This window comes from Talpa occidentalis, unplaced genomic scaffold (genome assembly GCF_014898055.3).
Source record: "Talpa occidentalis isolate TD23 unplaced genomic scaffold, MPIMG_talOcc4v2.1 talOcc4.16, whole genome shotgun sequence".
In the NCBI taxonomy this organism is placed as follows: Eukaryota; Metazoa; Chordata; class Mammalia; order Eulipotyphla; family Talpidae; genus Talpa; species Talpa occidentalis.
In genome coordinates, this window is record NW_023601653.1 from 5,173,121 (window position 1) to 5,200,842 (window position 27,722).

The following is a 27,722-nucleotide window of genomic DNA, read 5'->3' on the forward strand; positions in this document are numbered from 1 at the left end:
CCCTCGCCCTCACAGTTCAACCCCAGGCCAGTTCTGAGCCCCCTGGAGTTTGGGTTCCACCTAAAATCAACACACTGACCGTCCTGACTCACAGAGTCACGTGTCAGCTCCACGCCCACACCCCGGCAGGTAAGTGCTGACCCCAGGGCCATCCCCAGTCTACAGGCCCGTGACCCCCATCCCAGCTCCTGTGCCCTCACCCTTGACTTTGGGAGGCCTCCGGCTGACTTGGGCTGTCGCCCTCCTCCAGCTCACACTGACTGGAGCACAAGGTGAGCCTCCCTCCCCACCTGCATCCTGCCAGGTCAGAGCTAGGCCCGGGGAGCCTAGCTGGAGGGAGCCAGGGAACTTGGGGCGAGGCCGTGGCTGCTCTGGGTGGGCCTCTGCCAGGGCCCGGGAGGCAGGCGCTCCCTCATGGTGATGCTTCCTGCCATGCAAAACTTCTGTCTGTGGATGGAGCCACATCAGCCAAGACCCGGTGATTCTTTTTTCAGTCACTTGGACCACAGGGAGATTATATAACACCATTTAATAAAAAAAAAAGTGTAAGTAGGAAAGGAGCACAAAAATAGCGTTGCCACGGCGGGCAGGCGCTTGTGGCCGGGAGGTGGAAGCCAGAGGGGTGGAAGCAGGAGGGCCTGGAGGACCAGTATTGGGTGGGGGAGGGCGGGAGTGGCCTGAGGGCGGGGAACCAGGAGGGCCTTTATCTGCAATCCCCCAATCCAGGGTTCTGGAAACCAGAGGCCACCCCCAAACACCAGCATGAGGGCTGAGCTGATGAACTCCAGCTGCTTCTCCCACCCGGGTCCTCTGATGGGGGTGAGAGCTCCCCAGGAGGCCTGTCCTGCAGCACCCCCTACTCCCCAGCCAGCAGCCCGGGCACTTTCCTCCCCATGTCCAGGCCTGGTCCCCAGGTTTCCTCCATAACGTTGTCATCTGCTGCTGCCCACCCAGGGCGCCTGCGTGGCTCTATCCCAGGACCCAAAAAGCCCCTTGATCATTTCCTGCTCCTCTTCCGATCAGGGGGTCCCCTATTCTAACAGACGTCTTGGGGTCTTCATTTCCTTCTGCGGCTGACGCTTTTCAGCTCATCCAGTTCCTTCTCCATGAGGTGGGATTCGGCAGTGGTCTCAGAGAGCTGGAAGGAAGGCGGCAGACCATGGTTACAAAGCAGCTTCCGGGCTGTTTCAGGTTTGCGGGGCCAGCCTGGCAGGCCGAGGAAAGGCCGCCGGCATTTTCCCCTCTGGAAGCCCTTTGCAAGTGGGCAAGAGCAGTGTGGGCTGCAGCCCAGGGCCCCACAGCCTTGAACACCCCCAAGCCACCTGGCCAGTCTGACACCTGGGGCTGCAGGGCACGGAGACAGGCACAGCGGTTTCGGGAGCGCAAAGCAGCTTTTGGTGGTTCTGAGGAGACAGGGCAGTGCCCAGGTTGCTGTGGTTGGGAGATGGCGGCTAAGGGGACACGCTTGGAAGTGAAAGTGGTGGCACCTTCCTCACTGAGAGCATTCGGTGGGCAGAAGACACTCAGGACAGGTACAGAGACCTGACCCTGCAGTCAAGGCCACAGCTCTTGAGCCTGAGCTGGGATCCCCCCACCCCTCCCCGCAGGCTCTGCTTTGCCTCAGGCCCCCATTGCTGAAGAAACTTCCACCCACAGAGCAGTTAAATAATGTGTCCCATTGCCAGGGTGGAGCCGGGTCAGGAACTCAGGCAGACACACGGCCACACGCGCTCAACCACCCAGGGGTGTTCTCTGCCCCTCATCAAGCTCCTGTGCACTTGAAGTTCTGACAGGTGCTGGGCTTTGAACAGGCTCAAGACCCAGCACAGTGTAATGTGCGCCCAGCAGGGCCCTGCCCCGGACACTGGCACCTGCTTGGTCAGGGCGCTGGAACTGGGGAGCACCGAGGCCGTTTCCCGTTTCTGCTTATCTCGCGGGAGCAGCAGGGTGGGCTTGCTACAGTGGGACAGAAGTACCCCTGCCCTTTCTGCGCCGGGGAAGAATCCCTGATCTTCTGTAAGTTGACAAGTGGTGCTTGTCAGGCCCAGAAAGGTGTTTGCTGTCCCTGAGGTGACATCTCATCACCTGAGCCAAAGATGGCAGGGGCAGGGGGCAGGGAGGTTTGGGACCCGAGTGAGCGGTGCTCGGCCACCGCGGCTCTGGACCCCTGTGGGTCGGGCACCCCCATTTAGCAGAAAGCCATCCCTCAGACTCTGCGGACCTGTGCTTTCTGTCTGTTGCTCCACCCAGCAGAGCTGCCTGAGGCTCACCCTCGGGGAGACCGACGGGAGGGCCTCCAGGCTCCTGCCAGCTGAGCCCCAATAAACTGGTTCTTTCTCAAAAGCCGGTGGCAGGGTTTTTCCCCTTCTGTGCCATCAGGTAAGTGGCACCATGATCTCCTCCATCCCAACTTCCACACCTTCCACCTTCCATGTCAGCCCAGTGCCCTCTGGATTGGGCAGAATGGAGCTCCCGCCCCTCTCCCGCGCTGATGCCAAGCCCCAAGCCCAGGCCCTGTTCACCACCCGTCTCCCAGGGCTGTGAGCCCCGGGTCTGGGACTGTAGCTTTGGGGTCAAGGCAACAAACCTGGGCAAACGCACTCAAAGGCGACCCCCACCGCCCCTCAACGTGTCCAGCAGAAGGTCCACCCCCACCGCCCCTCAACGTGTCCAGCAGAAGGTCCACCCCCACCGCCCCTCACCATGTCCAGCAGGAGGTCCACCCCCACCGCCCCTCACCATGTCCAGCAGGAGGTCCACCCCCACCGCCCCTCACCATGTCCAGCAGGAGGTCCACCCCCACTGCCCCTCACCATGTCCAGCAGGAGGTCCACTTTCAGGCGCAGGAGGTTGTTCTCTTCCTCCAGCTGCTGGTTGCGCCGGCGGAGGCGCTGTGCCTCCCTGGCGTCCACACCGGCACTGACCCCAGTCTCTGCGGAGAGCACAGGTGCACGGTTACCAGACGCCCCACGGTTACCAGACGCCTGGAGGAAGGCAGGAGAAAGCGCACCTGCTATCCACTGGCCGTTTTCAAACTTCAGGCTTTGCCCCGCCAGGTTCATAGTGGGGGTTCCATAGTCAAGGCCCAGCTCCACCTCTCGCGTGGACCGATCCAACTGTGAGGAGACAGGGCTTGGGGACTCGGGGCGCATGGCGCTGTCCTAGCGCCTCTCCCGAGAACTAGGTGACCCTACGACTCATCTCTTTTCTGGTCATCTCATACTTCTTTAAAAACAAAATCTTAAATTGTGAGAGAAGAAACGTACTGCTTTCTACACTAGATGTGTTCCCAAAATGCTATGCTAGAAGGAGCAGCCACTACTTCGTGTCTCAGCTTCCACAGCTCGAGCACAGGGAATGAGGCCCAGGGGCCTGGACGAACAGGAGCAGCGCTGCTCTGGGGAGCTGTCACCGGCCCTGGGAGTCCTGCAGTCCCTTTCTGAGTGAGGCTGTCCCTAAATCCCCACTGAGAATGACACCCCCACCCCGTCAGTGCCCCCGTCCAAGGCCTGTGCCTCGGCTATGCAGCAAGTATCACTGTCTTATAGAAAATTCCTTATTCTGTGCGTCCCCCATCATTGAAACAAATGCTGCAGGGATGCAGGGTCCTTTATTTCGTCTCCTCCATACACAGTGGCTGCAAGAGCAACGCACACAGCAGTTGTCACTCATTGCACTCGAGTGAACGCCTCGGGGAGAGCATGAGAGGATCAGCCTCACGAAGGCGGTCCACGTGCTGTTCGTGTGGCTGAAGCACAGGTGTGGGGGGCAAGGGCAGGTGGGAGTGCCCAGCGCGGCTGCGAGGGGCCTGGTCCTGGAGTGACGTACACTCATCCAACCTGCCGGGCACAGCACGAGTGCCGGCAAGGTGGTTTTCTCCACCACCGCTCACGACTGCGGAGGCACCTGTCAGGGGAAGACTGGCTGCCGGTCAGTCCATGTCAGAAAGTAGCTGCCCACTGTGTGCTCAGGAATGGGGACATCTGACATCTGCCATGTGGCACTGGGGCAAGGAGGGGGCACGCTTCTGGGCCTGAGGGCACAGGAACTGGGATGCCGCCCTGGCTATGGTGGGACTGTCCACCTGCCAACCCCAGAATCTTACCTGGGGACAGGGAACAATGGACTCAAAGCCCTGAACGTCTGGGTTAACCCTCTGCCCTGATACCTTGCTGCCCCCTACCCTCTGTGAAGGACTGGCTAACTGCGGGAGCTGCTCTCTGAGGAGTCAGAGGAGCCAGAATCCACGAGTTCTGGTATGTGAACACCAGCAGTGCGGACAGAGTTACGGCGGGGGAGGGGGGGTGCGGGGGGCGGTGAAGAACACAGTACCAGGTCACAGAGGCTCAGAGATGGGCAGAAAGGCAGGGCGTGGTTGTGACGATGGCCCATGTGTGCCTGTGCGCCCAGGGTGCAAGGGAGGCGCTGGGAACAGAAGTTATTTCCACGTGATCTCACTTTTTGTGATAGGATTTTTTAAGCTCACAGAGCTGCAACATTCCCAAGGGTAGTAATTTAGTAATTTGCTTTGGAAAGCTATCCTTTATTCCCTTGCCATTGCAAACATTTTTGGAACATCTTTTGAAAATGCCTTAGAGCTACGACACGGCCTTTCAGTGCTGCCTGTGGTGGCAAGCCATCAGCTTTTGACAATGAATCTGATGCTCATGTGACTGAGACCCATCTCTGGCCAAGACTTGGGAACAAACAGAATTCAAACTAGGTAGTACTGTTTGGAACCAAAAATTCTATGACTGACTGCCTTACTAGGTTCTTGAACAAGCTCTGACAATGGCTCCCAAACAGGGGTTCAGACAGGTTTTAGCAATCGCAATAATATGGATTAAAAGACACCCTCCCGCTGGCAAGCCTTCGGAAGCCAGGCTTGGTGCTCTGCACCCGAGCCAAGCCGACCGCCACTCACATTATGCAGGTTGGAGAGAGAAGCGGACTTCCGAGGCGGCGTCTTCTTTGGACTGAATGTATTCCCGAAGAGAGGCATCTTTGACCTGATGATGGAAAGGTCAATGTTTCCTTCTCTTCCAGTCAGGAAATGACATACAGTTGGGCCAGTGACTTTATGCCACTGTCCTCAAACATGAAAACCTACAGCTGCTAAGTGGCTGGTAGCAACCCTACAGCTCCCAGGGGCTGGGCGCTCACTCCCCGCCAGGAGGCAGGCCTGGACCTTGGTGTGCACAGCTCTTAACTCTCCCAGGCACCCCGATTGTCCCCATCTGACAGATGAGGTTTACAAAGACTGCAGGGCTGTGTGGCTCTGGAGTTTAGGTACCACAGGGAAGCGCTGACTTGCTGGTCTTCAGTTCTGCCACAAGTTGGCACCAAGAGATACCCAGTTTCCAAAAAGGAATGTAATCCTTACTCCTTCCTGGGTAAGAATCCCAGCCGGGGCACTAGTCTCCGCAGACTCCACTCATAACAAACGAAGCTATACTTATATTTCATGTTTAACAAAGTGTCCCTCCCTCAGCTCGCAGGGCAGGTCGCCTGTCTGTGTGGCAGGTGAGGTGTCTGGAGGAAGGGGCTGGTCCCAGCACTGCAGCGCTGACCATGGCAACCAGACGCGTGCTCTCATCATATTGCAACCTACTGCAACTGACCTAGATCCAGTTGAGCAGATTTACTGACATCACCTAATATGGTGGCAGAAGGGAAAAGAGATTTATGTTAAGGGTAACATAAATCCAGGAAAGCGTACAAATCCTAAGTGTATGGCCGTACGCATTTCTAAAATGGCATCAGATTAGGACAGAGAACATCTTAGCGCCCCCACAATCCTTGCTTGGTAACTTTCCACCCGTGGACATGTGCCACAAGTCCTCTTTTGTGGCTGGCTCCTCCTACTCAAGGTCATGTTGGTAAGATTTACTCATGTGGTTGGATGTGGGTGCAGCTTGCTTGTTCGTGGTGCAGTATTCTACCACAGAAGCAGGTGTTTGGACTGTTTCTAGTTTGGGGCCATTAAGAATAGCGACACTAATAATGTGCTTGGATGTGCATTTCAGTGCAGAGTGTGCTGCTCTGCTTCTATACCAATGGTTAGACGTGTCAAATCAGAGCATTTATATAGTCAGCTTTTGTAGATGTTGCCATTTGGTTTTTCATATGGTTGTACCAATCTGTACTCCTACAAACGGTGTTTGAGAATGTTCTCAGTGTATGAGAATAAGGAAAGCACAAGTGAATAAAAAAGTAGTTAAATTTTCACTTTTCTTACTTGCAGGTATAAAATCTTCCTTCACTATTATGAGCTAGATCTGACAAAAAGCTGGCAAAAAAAAAAAAAGGAACTTCTTAAGATTATTGGAAACAAGATAGTATATCAACTAACACTCAAAGATAACTTACAGGATGACTCCATATCATTTAGCAAGACAAATATTCAATGAGAACATGAGGAAAAACACCTGGTGCTGGCTTCAGGGATGTAGAAATTAGCATCACTAAAACAAATGATAAATGTTTAGGAGCGTTTACAGAGGTTTCACAATCTACAAAAGTGAAGCATATGTATATATGATTTATAAGTAAGATAAATAAAACTATTTGGGAGTGTGTGCTCCTGAGATTTTTACTGGTAGGTATGTGTTTGCAATTAAAAACAGCAGCAAACCACTAGCCTAGGGGATGGCATTTGGGCCTGGATACAGCTTTAGGCTTTGGACGAACCAGAATGTTTCCAACGTGGTGGTGGACGGGACAGCGGCGAGGACCAAGATGTTGAGGACGCCCGAAGCTGCGCTACCATGTCATCCAAAACACAGTGGAAGGTCCTGGCATTGTTTTTTCTGGAGAAGAGAAAAAGGGTGGAAGAGGGAAGACAATTACTCTTATGTCTGTACAGGGAAGAACATGAATGAAATAGGAATATACAGGAAGATTTTAACTCAAACAAAAGGGCACAGTAAAAAACTTAATGCCACTACCTGCATACCCACTGCTGGGTCAAGCTCAAGATTGGGAATACTCCATATATTCCTTTTATTCCTTGCAGCACATCCACAAGGTAGGTATTTTCATATCCCTATCAGAAATGAGAAAATAAGGCCTCCCTGGTGGCGCAAGGAGTTAAGCAACACACTATGAAGCGATCCACAGCTTCTGCAGTACAAGTTCCATCCCTGGCTGGCCAGGGGGCAACCCACATGGCGCAGCGGATCTCTCCTGACTCACCCGCTGCTCTCCTCAGCAGTATGTTTCAATCAATCTGCCTGTTCTGTTCCCCACTCTCTCTGGTGACTCCTCTCACCAGCCCCCCCACCCCACATCCCTCTGGTCTGTACCCCAGCTCTTGTATGCATAAATAAATAAATCTTAAAAAAAAATGAGAAAACACAGGCTCAGAGAAGTTAACCTGTTTTCCCAAGGGCCCTGGCCATAGTCAACTGGCTACAAGTAAATAGATGTTGCACTGCACAGTGCAATGCGGTCAAGTGCTCTACCCTGAGCTACACCTCCTCCCTGCAAGGTGCTATGATAGATGAAGAAGGTTCTGGACTAGCTGACTTTTAACAGACTCCAATAAGCCACAAACAACTCTAGCTGACCTCCTGAGGTCCTGGAACATTAGTGTGGTCCTGGAGGTCCCCGTATTCCTTCCAGTGAAGCTTCTGTTGGCAGGGAGGGGTTCGCCACAAAAGAAGTGAAGGGAGAACATCTGGGTTCCCGTGGCTCACCCCCAGTGGGTGCGCAGCACTTACCTTCCCTGAGCCTCAGGCTTCTTTACTTGTAATCAGGGTTAAGAACCGTGCCCAGCTCTCTGCTGTTTGTGTGCTTTAGTGTTTGCAGAAAGCTGGGCATTGAAAGCTCACAACCACCGCTGGAAGTAGATGAAGTAAGTACGTCCCCCCTCTACAGACCAGAAGATTGAAGCTTGGAGATGTAAGTAATTTGGCCCCAGTCACACGTGGGAAGGTGGTGGAGCTCAGCTCCTGGACGGTCTACCCCTCTGAGCTGATGACAATCCCCAAACCACTGCGCCACGCTGGTTTCCAGCAGGCAGCGGGCCCCATCCACGATCTGACGTTAGTCTAAGAAGGCGAAGGCGGCGTCTGTGGTTGCATCAGAGTCTCAAAGGGACACGCACGCCCCAGAGGCGAGAACGGCCAGTACCCGTCGCGCCGGGCCCGGGCCGCGCGGGGACTCGCATAACGGCTGTGAAGAGACGCTCGCTCGCAAGGCCTCATTTGAGCCCCCCTCGCGGCGGCCGCGCGAGGGGGCGTTAAACCCCGACTCACACGCCAGGACCCCCCGGGAGAAGGGCGGGAACGGGCCTCGCGGGGCCCCGGCCTGCGCCCCGCGCCCGCCCGCGCTGCCGCGGCCGGTGCCCTGGGAACCCCGGGCGTCCCGCCCCTCCGCCAGGCCCCGGGCGACGCTGGGCTCGGAGACGTACCAGACTGTGTCAGAAGCCGGGGTTCAGGGTCACCCCGAGACCTCCCGTCACCCAGGGTGCGCGTCCGCGTCACCAGGGGCGACCGCGGCTCCGCCCCGCCCCCCGCTCTCGGCGTGCGCAGGCGCAGCCCCCCCCCGGCGCCCCCCGGCGTGCGCAGGCGCAGCCCCACCCCCCGCCTGCGCAGGCGCAGCCCCGCCCAGGCTGTACCACCACGGCGGGGGGGCGGCGCGGCGGGGCCGCAAAACGCGTGTCTACGCGGGCCCCAGGAACCCTCAAGGACTCCCGCGAACATATAAAAAATATTCCAGACAGGACATGTCTTCCTTACTGATTTACATGCCTCGATTTATAGGCTTAGGATGAGGTCCTAGAATCCCCCCTCACAAGCTCATTGGTCTGGGCTCCAGCAGCGGGGCCGTTACCGTGGTAACCGCGTCGCGCGGACGCCACCGCGGCTCGCGACCGCTGCTTTGTTGTGGGAAAGCGGCCAGTGGCGGCCGCCCCCAGCGTTGCCTGGAGAACAGCAAGACTCACAGTAGCAAAATGTGCCTCTCCCCTACGTCCCTCCTCCCCGACCACATAGCAAAGGGCACCCCTTCCTGGTGGATGTGGGGGCATCGGGTGTCCCGTCCAAAGCTTTTAGGGTCCCTCAGGGGACCCTAAGGACATAGCTGCCCAGATTTCATCGGATTCCACAGCTGTCATCAGGTAAGACAGACAGACTGACAGTGACCCGCGCGGCTGCCTCCCCAGGCCTGCCCCTGCCCGCACCCACACTCACTGACTCCCACAGCCTATGGGGAAACTGAGGCCCGCGGAACCTCTTCAAGGCCGCACAGAGAGCACGGGGTAGAGAACAAGAATCGACTCCCTGTCTCCTAAAGCCCGAACACTGTGTGTGATTGGTTCTGAGAAAGAAAGAAATTGAGGGCCTCCCCTCAATTTGGTGGCGCAGGCTGTTGAGTGCAGGGCTGTGAAGCAATCCGCAGCCTCTGCAGCGCGGGTTCTATCCGGGCCGGCCAGGGAGATGCCCACATGGCGCAGCAGACCTCTCCTGTCTCCTCCGCTGCTCCCCTCAGCAGTGTATTTCGTCAGTCTGCCTGTTCTGTTCCCCACTCTGTCTCTGGTGAATCCTCTCACTCTCCCGCACATCTGGCCTGAACCCCAGTTCTTGTATGCATGAATATTTAAAAAAAAAAAAAGAAATTGAGGGTCATCTGAGAGATATTTATTGGATGCCCAGTGGATGCACCAGGTCATCCATCCAATGAAAGCCAGGATCCTGGTTCTCTGACTCCAAGTACATTTTCCTTTGACTACACCTCATGGCATCGAAAAGGAGAGAATTCCATGTCCTAGAACCAAAATCTGCACTGTCTAGTCCAGCACAGTGCAATAGAAACAATGCTAACCACATAGAAAATTTGGAATTTCTGGTGGCCATATTTTCAAACAAAGGCAGGGGTGATATAAATTTGAACATTTTTTTATTTAACTTACTTTCTTTGATGTCCAAATATTATCACTTCAACATAGCAATATTCTAAAACTTATACTGCTTCATTTAAAAAAACTTAAGTGAATTAAAAGAGAACAGTGCTTGCTAACCAAATAGCAGGGGCTCAATTACTTGTGGCTAGTGGCCACTGAGATGCAAGGATCTAGCCTCTTCCTGTCTTTCTACCCTCGTTTGCATGGTATTTATTTCCTCTCCCCCTTTATCTAATTAACTCCTGCCTTTCCTTCAAACCCTGACCACCTTGGCTAGGTCAAAACTAATATGTCATCTAATAGAGCTATGTTCCTCCTTCTGAAGTGGTGTTCACTGTTACAATTCATAATTTTTTTACATTTTAAAAGGACAGGTTTGGGGGCCTCCCTGGTGGCAAAAGGTGTTGAGAGGCAGCCTATGGGATGTTCGCAGCCTCTGCAGCACGAGTTTGATACCCCGTCTGGCCAGGGAGCTACCCACATGGCATGATAGACCTCTCCTGGCTCACCAGCTGCTCCCCTCAGCAGTTTGTTCCAGTCAGCCTTCCTGTTCTGCTCCTCACTCTATCTCTGGTGGATCAGATCCTCTCACCCCCCATGCCTCTGACCTGTGCCCCAGCTCTTGTATGCATAAATAGATAAATCTTAAAAAAAAAAAAAAGGACAGGGCCTCCCAGTGGCGCAGGGGTTGAGCATTGGGTTGCCAAGCTGCCCGCGCAGCCTCTGCAGTGCAGTTTGATCCCCAGCTGCCTGGCGAGGGTCCCACATGGCGCGCAGACCTCTCCTGCCGCCCGCTGCTCCCCTCAGCAGTGTACTTCGTCAGTCTGCCTGCTCTGCTCCCCGCTCCGGCTCTGGTGAATTCTCTCACCCTCCCGCGCTACTGACTATACCCAGTACTTGTATAAAAAAAGAGAAAAAAGAAAAAAAAGAACAGGTTTATTAGGAAACGGAAAAAGGAGGGCAGAGAACTGCTGTTGCTTTTGAAAGGAAATGTTTTGTGAAAAGAAACGCCTGCATAGACACAAGCAGGCAGTCTTGGGAGGAGAGCTGCCTATAATTCATAATAACTCATGCAATTATTTGATTATTGCATGTCTCCCTAGTAGGAATAATCTCCACTAGGGCAAGAACCGAGTCTGGGTTAGCTCACCCTCTTGGCCCCAGCAGGAGCACACCGCGGGCCTTGTGTTAGGCACTCAGTAAACCAGTCACTGATTTACTGAACCAAAGTCTGTCTGATGCCTAACTCAGCGTTGTCTTAAGCAATACGTGGCACTTGATTCAAATCTCGGCTGCCAGAATGTGTGCTCCATGAGGGCAGAACATTCCTCATTTTCAACTCCTCTGCCCCAGTGCAGGGCAGCGGGGTCGCTGTTCAATGCAGTTAGTTTACTCCCAGCCTGTTTTCCTCCCAAATAGTGATGGTAAACTCTTGCCATGTTTCAGAGAACATTTATCCTAAAACGGCAGATGAAAAATTCAGAAGGGAAGAAAGTGTGTATTTTCAACATTTCTCTTAAAAAGCATAATATGCAGGCCTCCTATGTGGCGCAGTGGTTGAGCGCTGGGTTGCGAAGCTGCCCGCAGCCTCTGCAGCGCCGGTTCGATCCCCGGCTGCTCCCCGGCCACCGGAGGAGGGTCCCACATGGCGCGCAGACCTCTCCTGCCACCCGCTGCTCCCCTCAGCAGTGTACTTCGGTCCTTCTGCCTGCTCTGCTCCCCGCTCTGGCTCTGGTGAATTCTCTCACCCTCCCGCGCTTCTGACTGTACCCAGTGCTTGTATAAATAAATAAATTTAAAAAATAAATCTTAAAAAAAAAAAGCATAATATTCAGTTCTCCCCTTGGGCATGAGTTAAGCAAAAGCAAGAGGCTTCTTGACTAGGTGGCCTGAAGCCTATTTTTCAAAGAACATGCTGTGGTTTCCTGGTCAGGCTGGGGAGTGGGTGGGAGGAAAGTGAGAAGCCCCGAAATACAGCCTCTTCTCTTTACCTTCTGCCCCTTGCCAGTGTGGCTAACGCAGAGGAGAAGGCGGGAGGAAACAGCTCCAGCCTGGGCCTGGGTCAGCCTTCCCTATGTGACATCTGACTTGGCCTGTCCTGAATGGCTCTCCTCCTTGGACTATTTAGAAGTGTGGTGAGTGAGTCCAAAATGGAATTAAATATTGAGAAAACCTAGCCCCTCAGGGGTCATTTGCCTAATGGAGAAAGGCGAAGCACATGATTCCAGTTCTGTGTAGGGCTTCACACAAGAGGGGGCATCCCAATGATGTGGAGATGCTGGAGAAGATTCTCCAAAAGCATGTCTCTCAGACTGAGTGTTGAATAGCGGGAATGGTGTGTGCAAAGGCCCAGAGGCCCAGAGCACAGTGTGGTCAGGGCCCAGGATGAAGTTCATGGGACCAGGCACAAAGGATTCACAACCACGGTGGACAGGGTGGAGAAGAAGGCGCAACCCCACAGGAGGGGAGGAATAGGGGACTCTGGTTCATTTTTTCCACCAAGCTGGATCGTTTTTCTCTCCTTCCATGATGTACGAGCTTCTTGAGGGCACAGCTAGGTCTTTTGCTTCATTATAACCAGGCCTACATGCCCAGCTCTGGACACTGGGGAGCAGCAATTGGGAGTGAGTTGCTCCTGGCCAAGAAGCAAGGGCCTGGACTGTTCTAACCCCAGGAGGGAGAATAGCACCAGGACCAGTTTTCTGAGAGGCAGCAGAGGCCTCATGCTGAGGCGATGGACCCAGTAACACAGAGTCACAGCGCCTGAGAGCCAAGAAGGCCCTCAGGGACCTACGCCACAACTGTGACTTCGTGGGTGAGTCTCAGAGACAAAGATTTGCCTTCATTTCTAATTTGGAAACTGGCTCTCTGGGTGGTCTGGAACCTTGGCTGTTCCAGCACTCTTATTTTGAAAATTAGGGCCTCAGCAGGCAGAAAGAAAAACAACATAGGCCTTGAAATCCTCAGTTAGGAATGGCTTCTCCTACCCTCCCCCACCATCACCCCTACCCCCACTTCCCGAATTGCGAGCAGCCGAGCCTGCCAGAGGCCCTGCTTAGCAATGAGTGCCAGTGTGCTTTCTGAGATGGTTCTTTGCTCTCTGTGATTCCCAGGAGGCTGGTTGAACAGAACAAGATCTGAGCGGGAAATGAGAGGCCCTTGAAGGCAGAAGCTGACCGTGTTCATAGGCAGCTGGACCCTCGAATGCTTCGGGGAGATGGAGAGCATCAATCTCAACGCCTTGCCACTGGTGGCTGTGGACGAGCATCTGGCCGCCTCGCCCACTGCACGGAATGCGATGAAGAACGCTGTGAGGAAGATTCTGGAAGACAATCCACCCTGTATCCTTCTGGGGTGCCGTCTATGGTCGTGGACACCAAACACACCAGCCACAGGCCGTAAACACCCTCCTGTCCCCCCTCCCTGTGAGCCTTGGTGCCTTCCTTATATGCGCCTTCACTTGTGTCCAGTGACTGGACCTTATGTAGCCTCTAAAAGGAGATGCAAAGGATCGTTTGACTTAAGTTTATTTTACTGTGATACATAGAAACAAACCCAGAGAAAGAAATATTGGAAATATTTCTGGAAAGAATGGGAAAGAAGAGGGAAAAAACTATTTTTTTTGGTGCTTGCCTTCTTTCCCGTCTGCCTTCCAAAGAATTAGGGATCAAGAGAGCAAAGGAGAAGTCAGCCCGCTGCCCTCAGACAATTGAGATCAAGACTCAGCTTTCTTAATAACAGTTTTTAACTCTGGTTGCCTCACCGCATCTCTCCTGCCAGTGCTCCGGCACCATCGAGGCGCCCCAGCGTCTGGCTCCAAGCTGGCTTCATTGATCCTTACCTGACTGATACCCCAGGAGCTCTCAGAACCCCATTCTGGCTCTAACCCTCTCCTGCTGTAATAACCCAGGCCTTCCCATCCCTCTCCAGCTTATTCACATCAGGAGCTGGAAGCTCTGGTCAAGAGGCCGCTCCTCTGCCCTCAGCTTCAGCTCTTTCCCTACTGTCCTTTCTAGCAATCTCACACACCCAGCAACCAACAGCCTTTCCCTCCTCTGATTTCTCCTGTGCTTCCTTGGCACCCTCATCTGCCCTCCTCCTTCGTGTGATGGAACACTCGGGGTACGGCAGAGGAGTGGACCTCTCGTGTGAGGGCAGTGGGCAGTGATGGGCTTCGAGGGCTTTTACAAAGGATGTCTCCTAGCCCAAAGGAGGCTAGACAGAAATGCCAACAGACAGGGTGGTAAGAGGAGGGACGCACGCAGAGATGTCAACAGCAATAAACGAGGTGGAGACCTCCTTTACTCAATCATCCCTCACCTGACCATGTCTTCAGGGAATGATCCAAATTATGGGAAAAGTTCTGTGTGACCTTGTGCACACAATGATTTATCATTGCAAAAATTTGCCAACATCTTATTGTCAAGTGTTTTAAACTGCATCTCTAGATGGATTAGTAGAATGTCATTTAAAATAGTGCCAAGACTGTTGAGCCATATGGAAAAGATCATAAAAATGAATGGAACAGAAGTCGGTAGTAAAATAGGCACTCTCTGAGATTGTAATGATGTAAAAAAGTATTGTGTAGAAAATCCTGGAAGGAAATTTCCTCAAATCCTAACAGAAGTTGTCAGGGTGGTAGCATAGTAGATGATCTTTTGTCCTGTTTATATCTTCCACAATGTTTAGAATATGATTAATTTTCATTATAATTTATAAATCTACTCCTTTAAAGCAAGACAGAAGAAGGAGGGCGTATGTTTGCAAAGAAAATAATCAAGTGGGGCCTCCCTGGTGGTGGAAGGGGTTAGGTCTCAGCACCTTGGAGATATCAGCAGCCACTGCAGCATGAGTTCGATCCCCAGCCAGGGATCTGACCCACATGGCGCAGCAGACCTCTCCTGTCTCGCCCGCTGCTCCCCTCAGCAGTGTGTTTCAGTCAGTCTGCCTGTTCTGCTCCCCACTCTGTCTCTGGTGGACCCTCTCACTCTCCCGCACCTCTGGCCTGTGCCCCAGCTCTTGTATGCATAAATAAATCTTAAAAAAAATAATAAGTGGTTTGAGAGGGAGTGAACACCCTCCTGGCTGGCTGGTGTTGTCCTGTTGTGTGATCAGTTTCCTCAACTCTCCTCCAAGCATGCTTCATCAGCCCTATACACGTAGTGAATCAAAAGATTGCTGAAATAGATTTGAGTCCCAACCTACTGATGGACAGCCTGGTGAGTTTGGGAGGCAGGGGCTGAGCTGAGACTCCCAGGGAGGCAGGCCCCTGGTTAGCCCTCCATTTATTTGAAAGCGAATTTGCATGGCAGAGGGCGAAACTTTTTTTTTAGAATAAACTTTCTTTTTTAGCAAAACTCAGCTGAAAGGACAGAGTTCCCACATAACCCGTGTCCCTTCCACCCCCCTTCCTGCCTGTCACCACAGTGATCCTCTGTGAATACATCATTATTGCCCACTAGGGTTCACTCCTGGTGGTGTTCATTCTATGGACTTGGACAAATGTGTAATGACATGCACCCATCTCTGTGGTATCATTGTTTCACGGCCTGGAAAACCCTCTGCACACCTCCGGTTCATCCCTCCCTCCCTCCATAACTCAGGGCAACCACTCATCTTTGTCTCCATAGTTTTGCCTTTTCCAGAGTGTCATACAGTTGGAATCATACATTATGTATCTAGCCTTTTCAGATTTTTTTTTTTTGCTTGAGTATGCTAATGAGGATGTACTCTCTGGGGTTTCTGTGTGCAGTGGCCAAGTTCCATCTCTAACCTGCAGGATTTTCATCTACACCAGAGTTTGCTGACGGGCACTCTGTGGCCACATCTGGGTCTCTCGTGTTGTGTTCATATGCACTTGTTGGCCCGAGCAGTCTTGGGGCTGGGGCCTGCGTTTCCACATGGCAGTCATCAGCTGGAGCAGGAGGCGGTGCTCCCCTTAGCAGAGCATGAGCTCCCCAGTTTGCTGCCGACCCACCACTCCCTGATGCTTTCCAATACCACGGCCAAGTGTTGGTGGCCTTCTGATCTCCGCTTGGCCGGTTTCTCTCATTTATGTCACCGTGCACCATCCACTCTGCAGACACGTTAAGGGAGGTGCAACATGAGAGGAAAACCCAAGCCATTTGTAGGGGTGCAGGTTGGTGGTGTAGGTTGGGAAGGCCGTCTCTGCGAGCCCCCCAGTGGCCTGAGCCTCATTCCACTGTTTTCTCTTCACCCTCCTCCTCCTCTTCCCTCTCCTCCTCCCCCCACCCACTTTCCTGTGCTTCTTTGTCTTAATCCTGCTTCTTTACCACCTGCCATTTTGCTCTCAGACCTAAGCTTCCTCACCCCTTCCCACCTGCATCTTACTTTATTTTTAAAATATTTGTTACATCATCTTCATATTCGCACAATGTATGGTTTCCCCGTGAAATTCCCACCACCATCTCACGCAGGGAACCATCACCATAGTCCCTCGTGCTCTCCCCCCCCCCCCGTCCCGAGCCTCCCCCCTCCTCCTCCCCCACAGAATGTCTCTGATCTATAGTTGCCTCTTGATTTTGATTTTTACTTTATTATAGTTACTTTGGTTTTTTTCTGGCATCTTACTTTCTACCAAGTTTCTCTGCCCATAGGGTCCTGACCTGTGGTCACATTTTTTAGCTTTCCCCTCACCCCAGCTTTTCCGGTACTGACTATTGGGGTCAATTCCGCTCTTGAATTAATCTTTTTTATTTTTGGCTCCCCTCCCTTCCTGCCCCAATACTGTTAGCTCATACAGGCCGCGGAGTGCAGATTCGGGGTGAGAAGCCTGGGGAGGCATTTCAGTTTATCAAGCTAAGAGACAGATGCCTCATCATGTCCCCCAACACTCATGTCCCACCTCTCTGGCCTGTCCTCTGTGACTGCGCCTTAGTAACCTCACTTCTTTGAATCATAAGTGTTACAGTTTAGGACTTAATTGTCCCACATGTATTGATTTGACTCTTCAAATTCAAGTCCTCTGAGGGCAAGAACACAGAATCTTACTTCTTTGTTAGCTCATTTTTCCCAACACAATGCTGGGCTCATGGTTAACAATCAAGACAACTCGAGTATCTGGCATTTGTTTTTCTTTCTCTCTTTTCAAAGGGTAGAGTATACAGGGTTGGGGGGAGTCAGAGATCAAGAGAAATCTCAAGGGTCCCACATGGTGCAGCAGCCCTCTCCTGTTGCGCCCGCTGCTCCCCTCAGTAGTGTATTTCATCAGTCTGCCTGTTCTGTTCCCTGCTCTGTCTCTGGTGAATCTTCTCAGCCTCCCCCACATCTGGCCTATACCCCGGTTCTTGTATAAATAAATAAATAGATCTTAAAAAAAATAGTTACCCTTTATTGAGTAGCTCCTCTCTGATAGTCTTTTTACTGGTGTTTAAAAAATGCATTAAATAATTGATATTTGATCCTTCTAGGAATCCTGGAAGGGAGGTGTTACTACTTCCTTTCACAGAGAGATCAAACATAGCCCGTAACCAGTGGAGCCATGGTCTGAGCCTCCTTCCAGGCCCTTTTCTCCTCAGAGCTGTGGCCAGATGGAGGAGCCACGTGAGAGTAGGCGGGTGGAGGCAGTAGTAGGGTGGTGGGGACAGCAGGGACGAGTGATGCCAACAGCCACCAAGACCTCCTACCCAGGGGGGAAGACAGCGGACACTGCCCCAAACTTCACTCCAGGCTTCTCATATGCCCACAGGGGAAACAGCCTGGTCCCTGACACCCGCCCTCCTCCACAATTGCTTTAATCTCTAACGTCCCATTTCTTTTCGGTTTTTGAAGGCAATTGAGAAAGATGAGCTGGAGAAGAAGGCTTTAAGAGAGAAAAGTCGCATCAGCCTGGCAGACAGAGGCAAAAATCCTTTTTCACAGTCTTGATGGTGTTTTTGTGGGGTTCGGTTTTTTTTTGGTTTTCTCTTTTTTTTCCCTTTGGGTATCTCCACTGCCATTGGGTAGGAATCCACAGTTTTAAATCAGGATTGTTTTTGTCCTCGTCTGAAGGAGCCTTAAAGCAGACTTCTTGACATGGGGCAATGAGAGAGGGAAGGACAGTGGCATTTAGAGATTACCTCCCTGTGGTGCATTGCACCAGGCGTGCTCATATACATTCCCTCTTAAGCCTTCCTAGTGCCCCAATCTCTGCGGTAGGTACCGCTGACTATATTTTAGGGATGAGGAACAGATTTGGGGGGAAGGAGAATCTTGCCAAAAGTCAACAACTTGTCAGTAGCAGGTCCTGGGTTCGTCCTAACCAGATTTCAAAGCCTGAGTTTTATTTCTCCTGGCTGCTTCTCCGGCTCAGGCAGTCTAATAGAAAAAGGGGGAGCTACATGCTCAGCGAAATAAGCCAGAAAGAAAAAGAAAAATACCGGATGGTCTCACTCATAGCAGGGATCTAGAAAACTTAAATAAGGGACCAGGAAAAAGAATAACTATGAGAAAGAAAATATCAAAATCAACAAACAACTATGAACCAGAGACACTCTATGGGGGGTGGGGGGTGGGGAAAGGAGGGATTGGGGTCAAAATAAGGGGGTTGTAATTGTATGGGGAATATAAAAATAAAATTTATAATTAAAAAAAAAGGAAAAAGGGGGATCTCGTGAGAGTCATATCATTAGTGTCGCCTGGCAACTCAGGCAGAATCAAAAGTCACTAATAACCTCTGCCCAGCATGGACAGCCTCGCGGTCACCCCTGTCCAATTTCTCTTCTCCCATTCATCTGCAGACAAGAGTCGAAGGGAAAAGGAGTATGCCTGCAGAAGCTCAAAATTCAGGACTGTCACATCTTCCATTCCTAAGTGGGTAAGGGATCTTCTGCTGTGCCCGCTTCTGTCCGCTTCCTGCTGGGCTTGACATAGATTCTGTTCCCCCGGAGAGGAGACTTGACGCCTGGTCTCTCTCTGCAGGAGAGTCACAGAGTTCCCTTTCCAGTGGATATTAAAGTATTTCAATAATGCTAGAATTTCTCTTAACACCCTTGAAAGGGTGGAATGAGGAGTGTCCGAGGTTGTTTATTTTTAGGACCTGGGAGGTTTTTCTCCTTAGAAACAATGCCTTCGGGCCTCCCCGGTGGCGCAGCAGTTGAGAGCTGGGTTGCGAAGCTGCCCGCAGCCTCTGGGGCGCCGGTTCGATCCCCGGCTGCTCCCCGGCCACCAGAGGAGGGTCCCGCATGGTGCGCAGACCTCTCCTGCCACCCGCTGCTCCCCTCAGCAGTGTACTTCAGTCCTTCTGCCTGTTCTGCTCCCCGGTCTGGCTCTGGTGAATTCTCTCACCCTCCCGCGCTTCTGACTGTACCCAGTGCATGTATAAACAAACAAGCAAAAAACAAACTAACAAACAAATAAATAAAACATGCCTCTATAAAAAAAAAAATTAAAAAGAAAAAAAAAAAAAAGAAACAATGCCTTCATTGTTTGGTTCCTGCAGAACTACCACCCTGTCCATTCCCACCACAGGGCTAGGTCTGTGGGTCCCTGCAGGCATCCCAGCTGCTGAGAGGCAGGCCTCCGGGATCACACTGCAGAGCCTGCTTCTCACTCCGATCCTCCATCCTTGGCAGTGGTAGCCTCTCTCCACGGCCTCTGCAGTAGCACCCCGGCCCCAGCTCATAGCAAACCTCCCCCGCCCCCCAGTTAAGATTCTCCTTAGCTTCCTCCTTAAATCACTAGGTCCTTTGTATTCAAATCTTTAAATGTTGGAGAAGAGCAACAGGTAAGTTACTGCTATCCTTTCTTCACCTTTTGGCCCAGGGAATTCCAGCACAGCATAAAACCCTGAGGTTGAGAGTCTTCATTGAAACTCTCATCCTCCTGACTGTGGCCGAGCAAACTTAAGTGTTCTGCGCAAGGTGGCACAGCTGGTAAATGGCAGAGCTGACCACAGACCGGCTGACCCAGTGTAGTCTGTCCCTGGGAGCCTCCATTGCCAACGTCACAGCCCAGCTAGAAAGCAGTTCGGTCCCTCAAATGTTTCTAGGGGAGGCTTCCATGTTTGGGAGATAACTGGCTTCCTCTGTTCTCTTTTCTATATTTTCACATCTTTTATGGCCATCATATGTTACTTTTATTTTAAAAACAATTTAATGATATGAAGAACCATAATGACAATCATATCCTTTGGTCTGCTGTTACCATATTGAGACATTCATACTAAATAAACCCAAGGGGGAAGAACGATAGGCTCCAGATTATTAATGACAATAATAATAATTAGAAGTAACTGGTGAGTGGTTAATTAAATGATAGCATGTCTTAATGAGATATTTCATTATTTTGTAAATGAAATATTGTTTTTGGCATGGATCTATTCTTTTCAGTGATAAATTTGAAGACAGTGTAGTAACATGAATGATCTCAAGTTAAGTGGATAAGGCAGGACGGAAAAAGTATGTGTGTTTACAATCGTTATGAAATGCTTGCACTTCCATAGGCGATTTTCATGGTTGTGTTTAAAGCCTGAAAGGGAAGTAGAAAGTGTAAAAGTAGGTATTTCATGAGCGGTGCTGGGACCCTGAATGCCCTGAAACTTCCCACTTTCTATCTAGCAGGTATACTGTCTTTGTGATAAAAAGGAAAAGATGGCCTATTGTTTTAAATGACCAGAAAAGGGCCCATTTTCACATTCTGCTTTTTTGCTTCAGAAAATAACAGATAAAAATCTGCTGGCAGAGCTCTACCAGTATCCACAATTTAACAGCACCGGGCCAAACCAGCTCCCAAATGGGGTGGACTTCTGCGACATGGTGGGCAATGTGATCCTGGCCGAGAGGAACCCCATGAGTGGCGTGGTAAGGAGTTAAGGGGATAAGGAGGTGGGCAGCTCCCCTCTGTGGGCAGCTCTGGGCCCAACTGTACCTCAGCTGTATTATTATTATTATTTTACTCTTGATCTTAGCCTAAAGGCCGAGAAGCGATTATTATTATTTTAAATTTTGCTGAGGAACATTGATTTAAAAAACTCTATGTGATTTGGAGGTAGATTATCACACCTCTTCAGATGCCTGTCACTGCATCATACCCACCATGGCTCCCACAGTCTCCACCATGGCCCACTGAGCCCACTGCACACTCTTTCCACCTTTGGTGGCCTTAATTCCACGGGCAAATTTCTAGTGTACCCAGACTTTAAAACAGCATATGCAGCTGTCCCTGTTCTACATTCCAGGAAACTAAGTCAGGGCCATTGGCAAATAACTGAGACTTGCCATGGCTGAGCTTGAGACACCAGGGCCATGCTCACCCCCAGTCTCTATTCCTTCCCCACCTCCCTGGCCCGGGCTCTGGTCTCGCACCCCACTGGCTGAGCGGGCACCCTCATGATACATGTTTATGTATAAATACATACATGTCCTCTTGTCGATTACTGCATTGCATGTCAGCAAACTTAATTTCTTTTTTCTTAATTAGAATACTTTCTTCACACGTCCCAGGGAGCCCCTCAGGATGGGTTGCCCATTTGGGCAGCATTGCACTCTTGGGTTCCCTGGGAGGCAGGGAGTCTGGCCCAAAAGGCCCTGGGTGTGTGTGTGAGACATTGCAGGGGCCCTTCTGATGAGGTGCAGAGTGGCCAGGAAGCCTGGGAAGTGGTCTTGACCGTCTGCAGCTGTGCCTCATCGCCCCTCAGAGCACATCACTCTGGTATCCCCAAAGCTGCCCTGTCATTGTCCTTCAGCCCGTAGCCAGCCCCCCACTCCACCACACCCCACCCCACTCCTGGGATCTACTTTTCTCTCTCTTCTACTTGTGTGCCTCCCTGATGGCTTCTCTCTGTCTCTGTCTCTGTGGATCAGACTTCCCCAGAGTGGACCACGGCCACTGGGCACCGGTGTCTGGGCCAGGCAGGGTTGGGTGCCAGTCTCCTGCTTGCCAAGGCCCAGAGGAGCACCCAGAGGAGGTTGTTGGTGACAGCAAGGAGCTGAAGGAGTTCACTCCTGGTGGCCACACAGCTCTCTGGGCTCTAGATTTTCTCCTGTACCTGAGGGATAAGTAACAGTCTACCCGGAAGCGTTAGTGGAAAATTAAATCTGACAATGTGCGTGAAAGCGCTTAGCACAGGGCTCCAGTAATATGATGGTTTCCATCATCACTGTTATCAGAAACAGTTTAATGACCAGCAGTGGAATAGTCCAGTGATTGGGGGCGGTTGGGGGGGTGTCACGGCCAAATGAATGTTTATAGGACGCCTTTTGTCATGCTCCGCCGTGACGGTAAATGACAGACATCAGCACGTGAAATCCCCCGGGACGGCGCTGGGCGAGCTCACACAGCTAGTCCAGCCGCAGCCGTACAGAGGCCACCAGAGTCCCCTGCGTGCTAAGTTGGCTGTTGTTTCTCCTGCTATTTTCCTGTGTTCAAATCATCAGCAGGTCCAAATATGGAGACTCCAAAGGTAACTGGCAGGGGTCGGTGAGTCATAACAAGCCGTGGGGTGGGGAGGCGGAAAGGCAGGTTCGAGGCGGTGAAAGCATGAACCTGGCTCCAGAGGAATTTCCCAGAAAACTGCACAACAGCAATAATGGTGTGACTTTTGTTTCTTTTCAAGTCTTTCTGTTCAGAAAGAGAATTAGAGAAGTTCCTCTCTTCTCCTTCTCCGAAAGCCATATGGCTGGATAGCTTCTGGTGGATCTTTCACGATCGGTACCAGGTAATGCGAATCTGGTTGCTTCTTTTACTCAAGTTATTTTTCTGAGGAGCAAATCCCAACCCTTTAACATGGGCTGTCGGCCCCCTCTGATTCCATGGAATGCCCCTGCAGCCTCGTCTGTCACCCCATCTGTCCCACCCACTGCTCGTCCACATACCCCGTGCTTTAGCGATCACGTCATGTCCTGGAGCACCCCTGAGCTTTCCGGGCTGGTCCACATCACATGGAGGGTCAAGGGTGGCACCGAGAGAGAGGTCAGGACCTCCCGGCCGAGAGTTAGGGTGCTTTCTTCAGTACTCTGCCTCTCTGTAGCTATACTATCAATGCCATAAAACAAATCACTGTGTTATCATAAATAATGAGGTGAAATGTCTTAAGATTCCTAAACATGAGAGAAAGCCTTATTTAAGAATCTCAGCCCTTGACTGCTTCAGCACGGGCCTCTAGTCAATCCTTTTCCATTTTTTCCTCCTGCTAGCCAAACAAGGAAGTTCAGAATAAACTGTTTGACCGGATAGCACATCACTACGCCTTTCTTTTGTCTTGTGACTCAAGGTCCAAGTATGAAGAGGCGATCTTAAAAGTAAGCATCAACCGCTGTTCAGGAAAAAAAAAATCCCATTAATTATCTCCTCACACCTAAAACCAGTAGAATGCCCTTGACATTCTTTCTATCAGGGAGTCATTAGTGAGTCATGGCATAGCTACACATTAATTGGGAAAGTTGAGATGATATATTTTAAGTGAGAAACAAAGCAGTCTGTACAACATGTTGAATGTGTGTGCACGTGTGTACATGTGTGCCTATGAATAGGAAAAAATCTGGAATAACATTTGCCAAACTCTTAGTGATGGTTATTTCTGGGGAAGGAAGTTATAAGAGATTTCCTTTCTGTGTTATTTAAATAAACACGCAATTTTTTAATTTAAAATATAAATATACATATATACTTTTTATGTGTGTAGGTTTGTGTATACTAAAAGAATTGCCAAAAGAAAATATAAGTGAATATTTACATGATTTGGGTGTAGGGAGGGACTTTTAAAATTTCTCCAAGGAAATAAGAAGAAAACTGATGGATTTAGCTATAGAAAAATTTTAAAACTGCTCTGGAGAAAATTAAAAGGTAAATGAAAAACTATACAAAGACATGGTAGCGTATATATCGCACAACATAAAAACCCCTTACAAGCTAGTACGAAAAACGGAAACCTCACCCTTCGGCCAATAGGCAAAATACACAAACCAGAAATTCACTGCGGATAAAATACAAGTGGGGAAAAGTTCACTCTTAACAATAATCAGAAATACCAATAAAAGCAATCATCCTTCAATACCCCTTTTTACCTGTTCGATTGCACAGATTAGAAAGTAGAATCCCCAGGGTCATGAAGGATGGCGGGAACTAGCTTTCGACAGACTAAATGGGAGGTGAACAGGTACTATTGTGCTGAAAGCGCTTTGTGTAGTTAAGTGTCCACTCAGGAGGTCTCTTAGGCTGTTTCTGTGCCTTGGTTTCATCATCCACGAAATGGGCACGATAATGCCTCTCTCCCTGAGTTGCCCGGAGGCTTAAAGGAGAGGGTGTTTGTGAGGCATCTGAGGTATCAGCCAGAAGATGGAAAGCTGTGGGTTTAGCATAGCTCCTATAATCGCTATTGTTATGCCATCTGCTGGACAACGTAATCTAACAGGAAAGTAGTTTTCATTCATGGGTGCATTCATTCATTCAATAAATTTTGACTGCCTCCTATGTGCACTGACACAGCTTAATGACGAAGATAATTTCCCAGCATGCCTTGTAAAGTCAAGTCTTGAGAACAAGGCGGTGTTCACCAATGTGGGGTGTCTAGGTAAACTTCAACACAATATTATGAAGGTCACTATTTGGGAAAAAAATCCCAAAGAGTTTATAACAGCCTGGGGGAGGCTTGTGTAATGATGGTAACCAGACCAAGTCTTGTGTGATCTCAGCTGACCAGAGTTAAGAAGCAACAACAGTAGTGCCTGACCGTGGAAGAAGGCAGACTCACTATTACTCTGGAAACAGCAGGAAGGGAGGTCACAAGTATCTCGTTGTCGTCTTCTGGCCAGGTTGCAGAGGGGCTGAGCCACATTCCCCAGAAAGGGGAGGTTCTGGCCAAGTGCAGCTGAGCTTGGAGGTGGGGTGAGGGCAGCAGCAGATGGAAACTGCGCCTGGGGTGCAGGAAGGCAGGCAGTGCTGGGCAGAGGACTGGATCCCTGTCCTTTCTGGAGTCGAGGGCTCTTGTCTGAGTGTGGAGATGCCCAGAAAGTTGCCCGAGATCTGCTTGCCCCCCAGAGGTTGTCGTCGCTTCTGAGCAAAGCCCTGTACACCAGCTTCTGCTGCTGCTTCCCGCAGTCCTGGTTCAACTCGCATGAATTCAAGTCTACCATCTGTGACACCATGAGCCTGTGGTTCTCAGGTAAGACCCGGCTGCTTCCTCTCAGGGAGGGTGACTCCGGAAAAGCTTTGTCTGCCTGAGCCCAGGCAGGTGATCACTTATCCTCATGCCCTTTCCATGAGGTGGTTTTCCCTTTTGCTCCACGACATTAAAGCAAGTAAAGTCAACCCTCAGTTCTCCCAATGTCCCCTTCCTCGAAACAGTCCCGAGGCCTTCCTAGTCCCCGTCAGGGCCAGCTGCTTCTACGGGGTTGGGGGGCAGGGGGAGATGTTTCTGCACAGCCTCCTTAGCTGGCCCCGTGCTGTGGGTCGAGGGAACACAGGAGGCCTTGGAAGCAGTCCACCAGCTGGGTAATACTACCCTTCATCCTCTGTGATCCTAGGTGGCCCAGCGGTGCCCCCCACCCCCCGCCCACAGCACCCACAGCCCCAGTTGGCATTTTATTTTATTTTTTAAAAGATTTATTTATTTATTTATACAAGCACTGGGTACAGTCAGAAGCACGGGAGGGTGAGAGAATTCACCAGAGCTAGAGTGGGGAACAGAACAGGCAGACTGACGAAATCCACTGCTGAGGGGAGCAGCGGGTGCAGCAAGAGAGGTCTGAGAACCTTGCAGCACCCTCTGGTGGCCGGGGATCGAACCACCGCTGCAGAGGCTGCGGGCAGCTTCGCAGCCCAGCACTCAACTGCTGTGCCACCAGGGGAGGCCCCCAGTTGGCATTTTAGAAAACTTCTTTCTAGTCCCCCTCCCCAGGTAAAACGTATGGTTCTCTTAACCTGTCTCAGCGTTAAGAGAACACAGCGCTGCACTCAGCTGCCTACGAGCAGGTCTTTTTAAAGGATGGCCATCTTAGACCTGCCCTGTCAACTCTTCCTGCATACCCTTGTAATCCTCTTAACGTGGGCAGCGTTGAAGACGGGGGACCCCGGTTATCTCACTACAACGCTGAGTCTTGGACGTTTTTGCCATCCTGCCTCCCTTTCTCTGACTCTTCTTTCTGTTCCTCCTTCCTGTTCCCCTTTTTGTCTGGGGTCATGCTTCCGTCTCCAGCCCCCGAACTCGTCCTCAGTAACACACTCCTCTGCCCTTGCTTGTCCCGTGGAGACAGCAGCTTTGTATAGCGGCTCAACTGTCTCAGTAGCCCTGGGTCTTTCCCTTCCGAAATGAGAGAACCGAGGGAGAAAATGGGATCTCTGGAACGGCTGGTGGGCCAGGTTCCAAGAGGCCAGGACTCTGAAACATACGGTTCCCTTAAAAGAAAAGCATTAGCCCCATAAATAGCAGCATCAACTATTTAGGGAAAACCCACTTCTGTACTTAGCTAACTGCAAGCGACAGCAATCATTTTGGCTGTGTTTGCAAAGTCATTGCCAGACCCAGTACTAAGCCCTGGAGGTACACAGATGAATGAGACCTGACTCTTGCCCTCGGGGAGCTCACAGCCCAGCCGGAGCAGAGCAGGTAGCAGGTGATTTGTTTTCCCGTGTGTACAGCACGTCCCAGGGCCAGGGTTGCCGTGTGATGGACCCCTCGCTCCCATGCACCCAGGGGCAGGCACTGCCGTCTCCACTCTCCAGATGAAGAAACCGAAGCCTCTTAGAGAGAAAGGGACTCACTCCAGGCCACAAGGCCAGTGTCAGGTGGGGCTAAAGCTGGAAGCCCAGCCTCCCAGGACCAGCAGGTGGCATGGCAGGGGTGGGGGGTGGGGGGACATTGCTGTCTGACTCCCCTTCTCTTTTGCTGAAGTTCACTACCACTCTTGACTCCCTCTTAGGTATATATCCTCGCCCGCAGAGCTATGACAAATGGAACTATTCGAAACTGGATCCAGAGAGATTCCGGAGGGAAGAATTAATAGCTCAGAAAAGATTGATAAAAGGTGAAGCACCAGGCAGGACTTCCATCTCCCTTGACCTCTGACACACCCAACTACCATCTAGTCGGGGCAGGGAAGTCCTCTGGGTAGGTTCTTTCCCACGTACCACCAAACCAGCCACCAAGATGGCCGAAACATCCCTCCTTGCGAGTGGCATAACTGTTGGGATGTGTGCCAATGTCAATGCCAGGTATTGGGTGTCTACTATGCACCAGGCACCGTGCCAGGCTCTTTAGCCCTTTTATTTAATCCTCAAAACAACTGGCTAAAATCCACACTAAATCCACCTCACGGCTGAGGAAACTAGAGTTCAGAGAAGAATCTCGCTTGCCCACAGCCAACCTTACCACACCCAACAGCCAGTAAAGTGGAGAACAGCCTCGGGGAAGCTGGGAGTTAATAGCCCCTGCTTCACTCTGGCTGCTTTCAACACTGACACTTGCTCATGTTACTGACCCATTGAATGGTTTTGCTTTCCCAACAGTCGAAGACATACAGGAATTTTAAAGTGAGAGAAATCTAACTTGTCAGCTGTCCTCAAAGTAAATGACATTTCAATGAATATTCCATTTAACACCTTACAGAGAGTCACCTGACAGCACTGTTGCCTTTTAAGTGTTTCATCCAATATTTATTCATCTCAATTCTGCAGAGTTCTGAGGTTTTTTTTTTTTTCCTCTTGAAGTCAATGTCTTTTTTTTCGTGGTTGAGTATGTGCGTGTACTTCTCTCTGAAGATGTTACTTCCTTTAATCGGTTCGTCAGCCCTGCAAGGGAGGCAGTATTCACCACCTGTAACAGGATCAGAGAGGTTGGGTTACTTGCCCAGAGTCACTCAGCAGGTGACATGACAGATGCTCT

At 51.1% G+C, this 27,722-nt stretch overlaps 2 protein-coding genes across 13 annotated transcripts in view; one reads left to right on the forward strand and one right to left on the reverse strand.

Annotated features, from left to right (window-relative positions):
- Positions 1 to 505: 505 nt before the first annotated feature.
- CBY1 (chibby family member 1, beta catenin antagonist) lies at positions 506 to 8,519 on the reverse strand. Of its 8 annotated transcripts, none has more exons than XM_054696037.1 (9): positions 8,414 to 8,519; positions 6,948 to 7,045; positions 6,691 to 6,809; positions 6,239 to 6,289; positions 5,486 to 5,654; positions 4,925 to 5,008; positions 3,011 to 3,116; positions 2,814 to 2,932; positions 506 to 1,138 (listed from the first exon to the last, which is right to left on the reverse strand). In XM_054696037.1, the coding sequence occupies exons 5-9, from the start codon at positions 5,597 to 5,599 to the stop codon at positions 1,058 to 1,060; spliced, it is 504 nt and encodes a 167-aa protein (XP_054552012.1). In that variant the 5' UTR covers positions 5,600 to 5,654; positions 6,239 to 6,289; positions 6,691 to 6,809; positions 6,948 to 7,045; positions 8,414 to 8,519; the 3' UTR covers positions 506 to 1,057. The 8 variants fall into 8 exon arrangements, with proteins under 8 accessions (XP_054552012.1, XP_037369461.1, XP_054552010.1 ...); XM_037513564.2 differs by lacking the exon at positions 8,414 to 8,519 and adding an exon at positions 7,722 to 8,170 and having other exon boundaries at positions 4,925 to 5,009; positions 5,622 to 5,654; XM_054696035.1 differs by lacking the exon at positions 8,414 to 8,519 and adding an exon at positions 7,722 to 8,170.
- A 344-nt stretch (positions 8,520 to 8,863) lies between these two features.
- Positions 8,864 to 27,722, forward strand: part of FAM227A (family with sequence similarity 227 member A) — a 32,685-nt gene continuing 13,826 nt past the window's right edge. For 2 of the 5 annotated variants that reach the window (XM_054696041.1, XM_054696044.1), the window contains exons 1-12: positions 8,864 to 9,121; positions 11,913 to 12,039; positions 13,018 to 13,245; positions 15,041 to 15,123; positions 17,696 to 17,765; positions 18,643 to 18,719; positions 20,557 to 20,703; positions 22,458 to 22,559; positions 23,038 to 23,142; positions 24,881 to 25,004; positions 26,535 to 26,615; positions 26,761 to 26,865. In XM_054696041.1, the coding sequence (XP_054552016.1) occupies positions 13,122 to 13,245; positions 15,041 to 15,123; positions 17,696 to 17,765; positions 18,643 to 18,719; positions 20,557 to 20,703; positions 22,458 to 22,559; positions 23,038 to 23,142; positions 24,881 to 25,004; positions 26,535 to 26,615; positions 26,761 to 26,865 (1,018 nt within the window). In that variant the 5' untranslated portion in view covers positions 8,864 to 9,121; positions 11,913 to 12,039; positions 13,018 to 13,121. The remainder of the gene's footprint in view (positions 9,122 to 11,912; positions 12,040 to 13,017; positions 13,246 to 15,040; positions 15,124 to 17,695; positions 17,766 to 18,642; positions 18,720 to 20,556; positions 20,704 to 22,457; positions 22,560 to 23,037; positions 23,143 to 24,880; positions 25,005 to 26,534; positions 26,616 to 26,760; positions 26,866 to 27,722) is intronic. The other 3 variants (XM_054696043.1, XM_054696042.1, XM_054696045.1) reach the window with 3 other exon arrangements.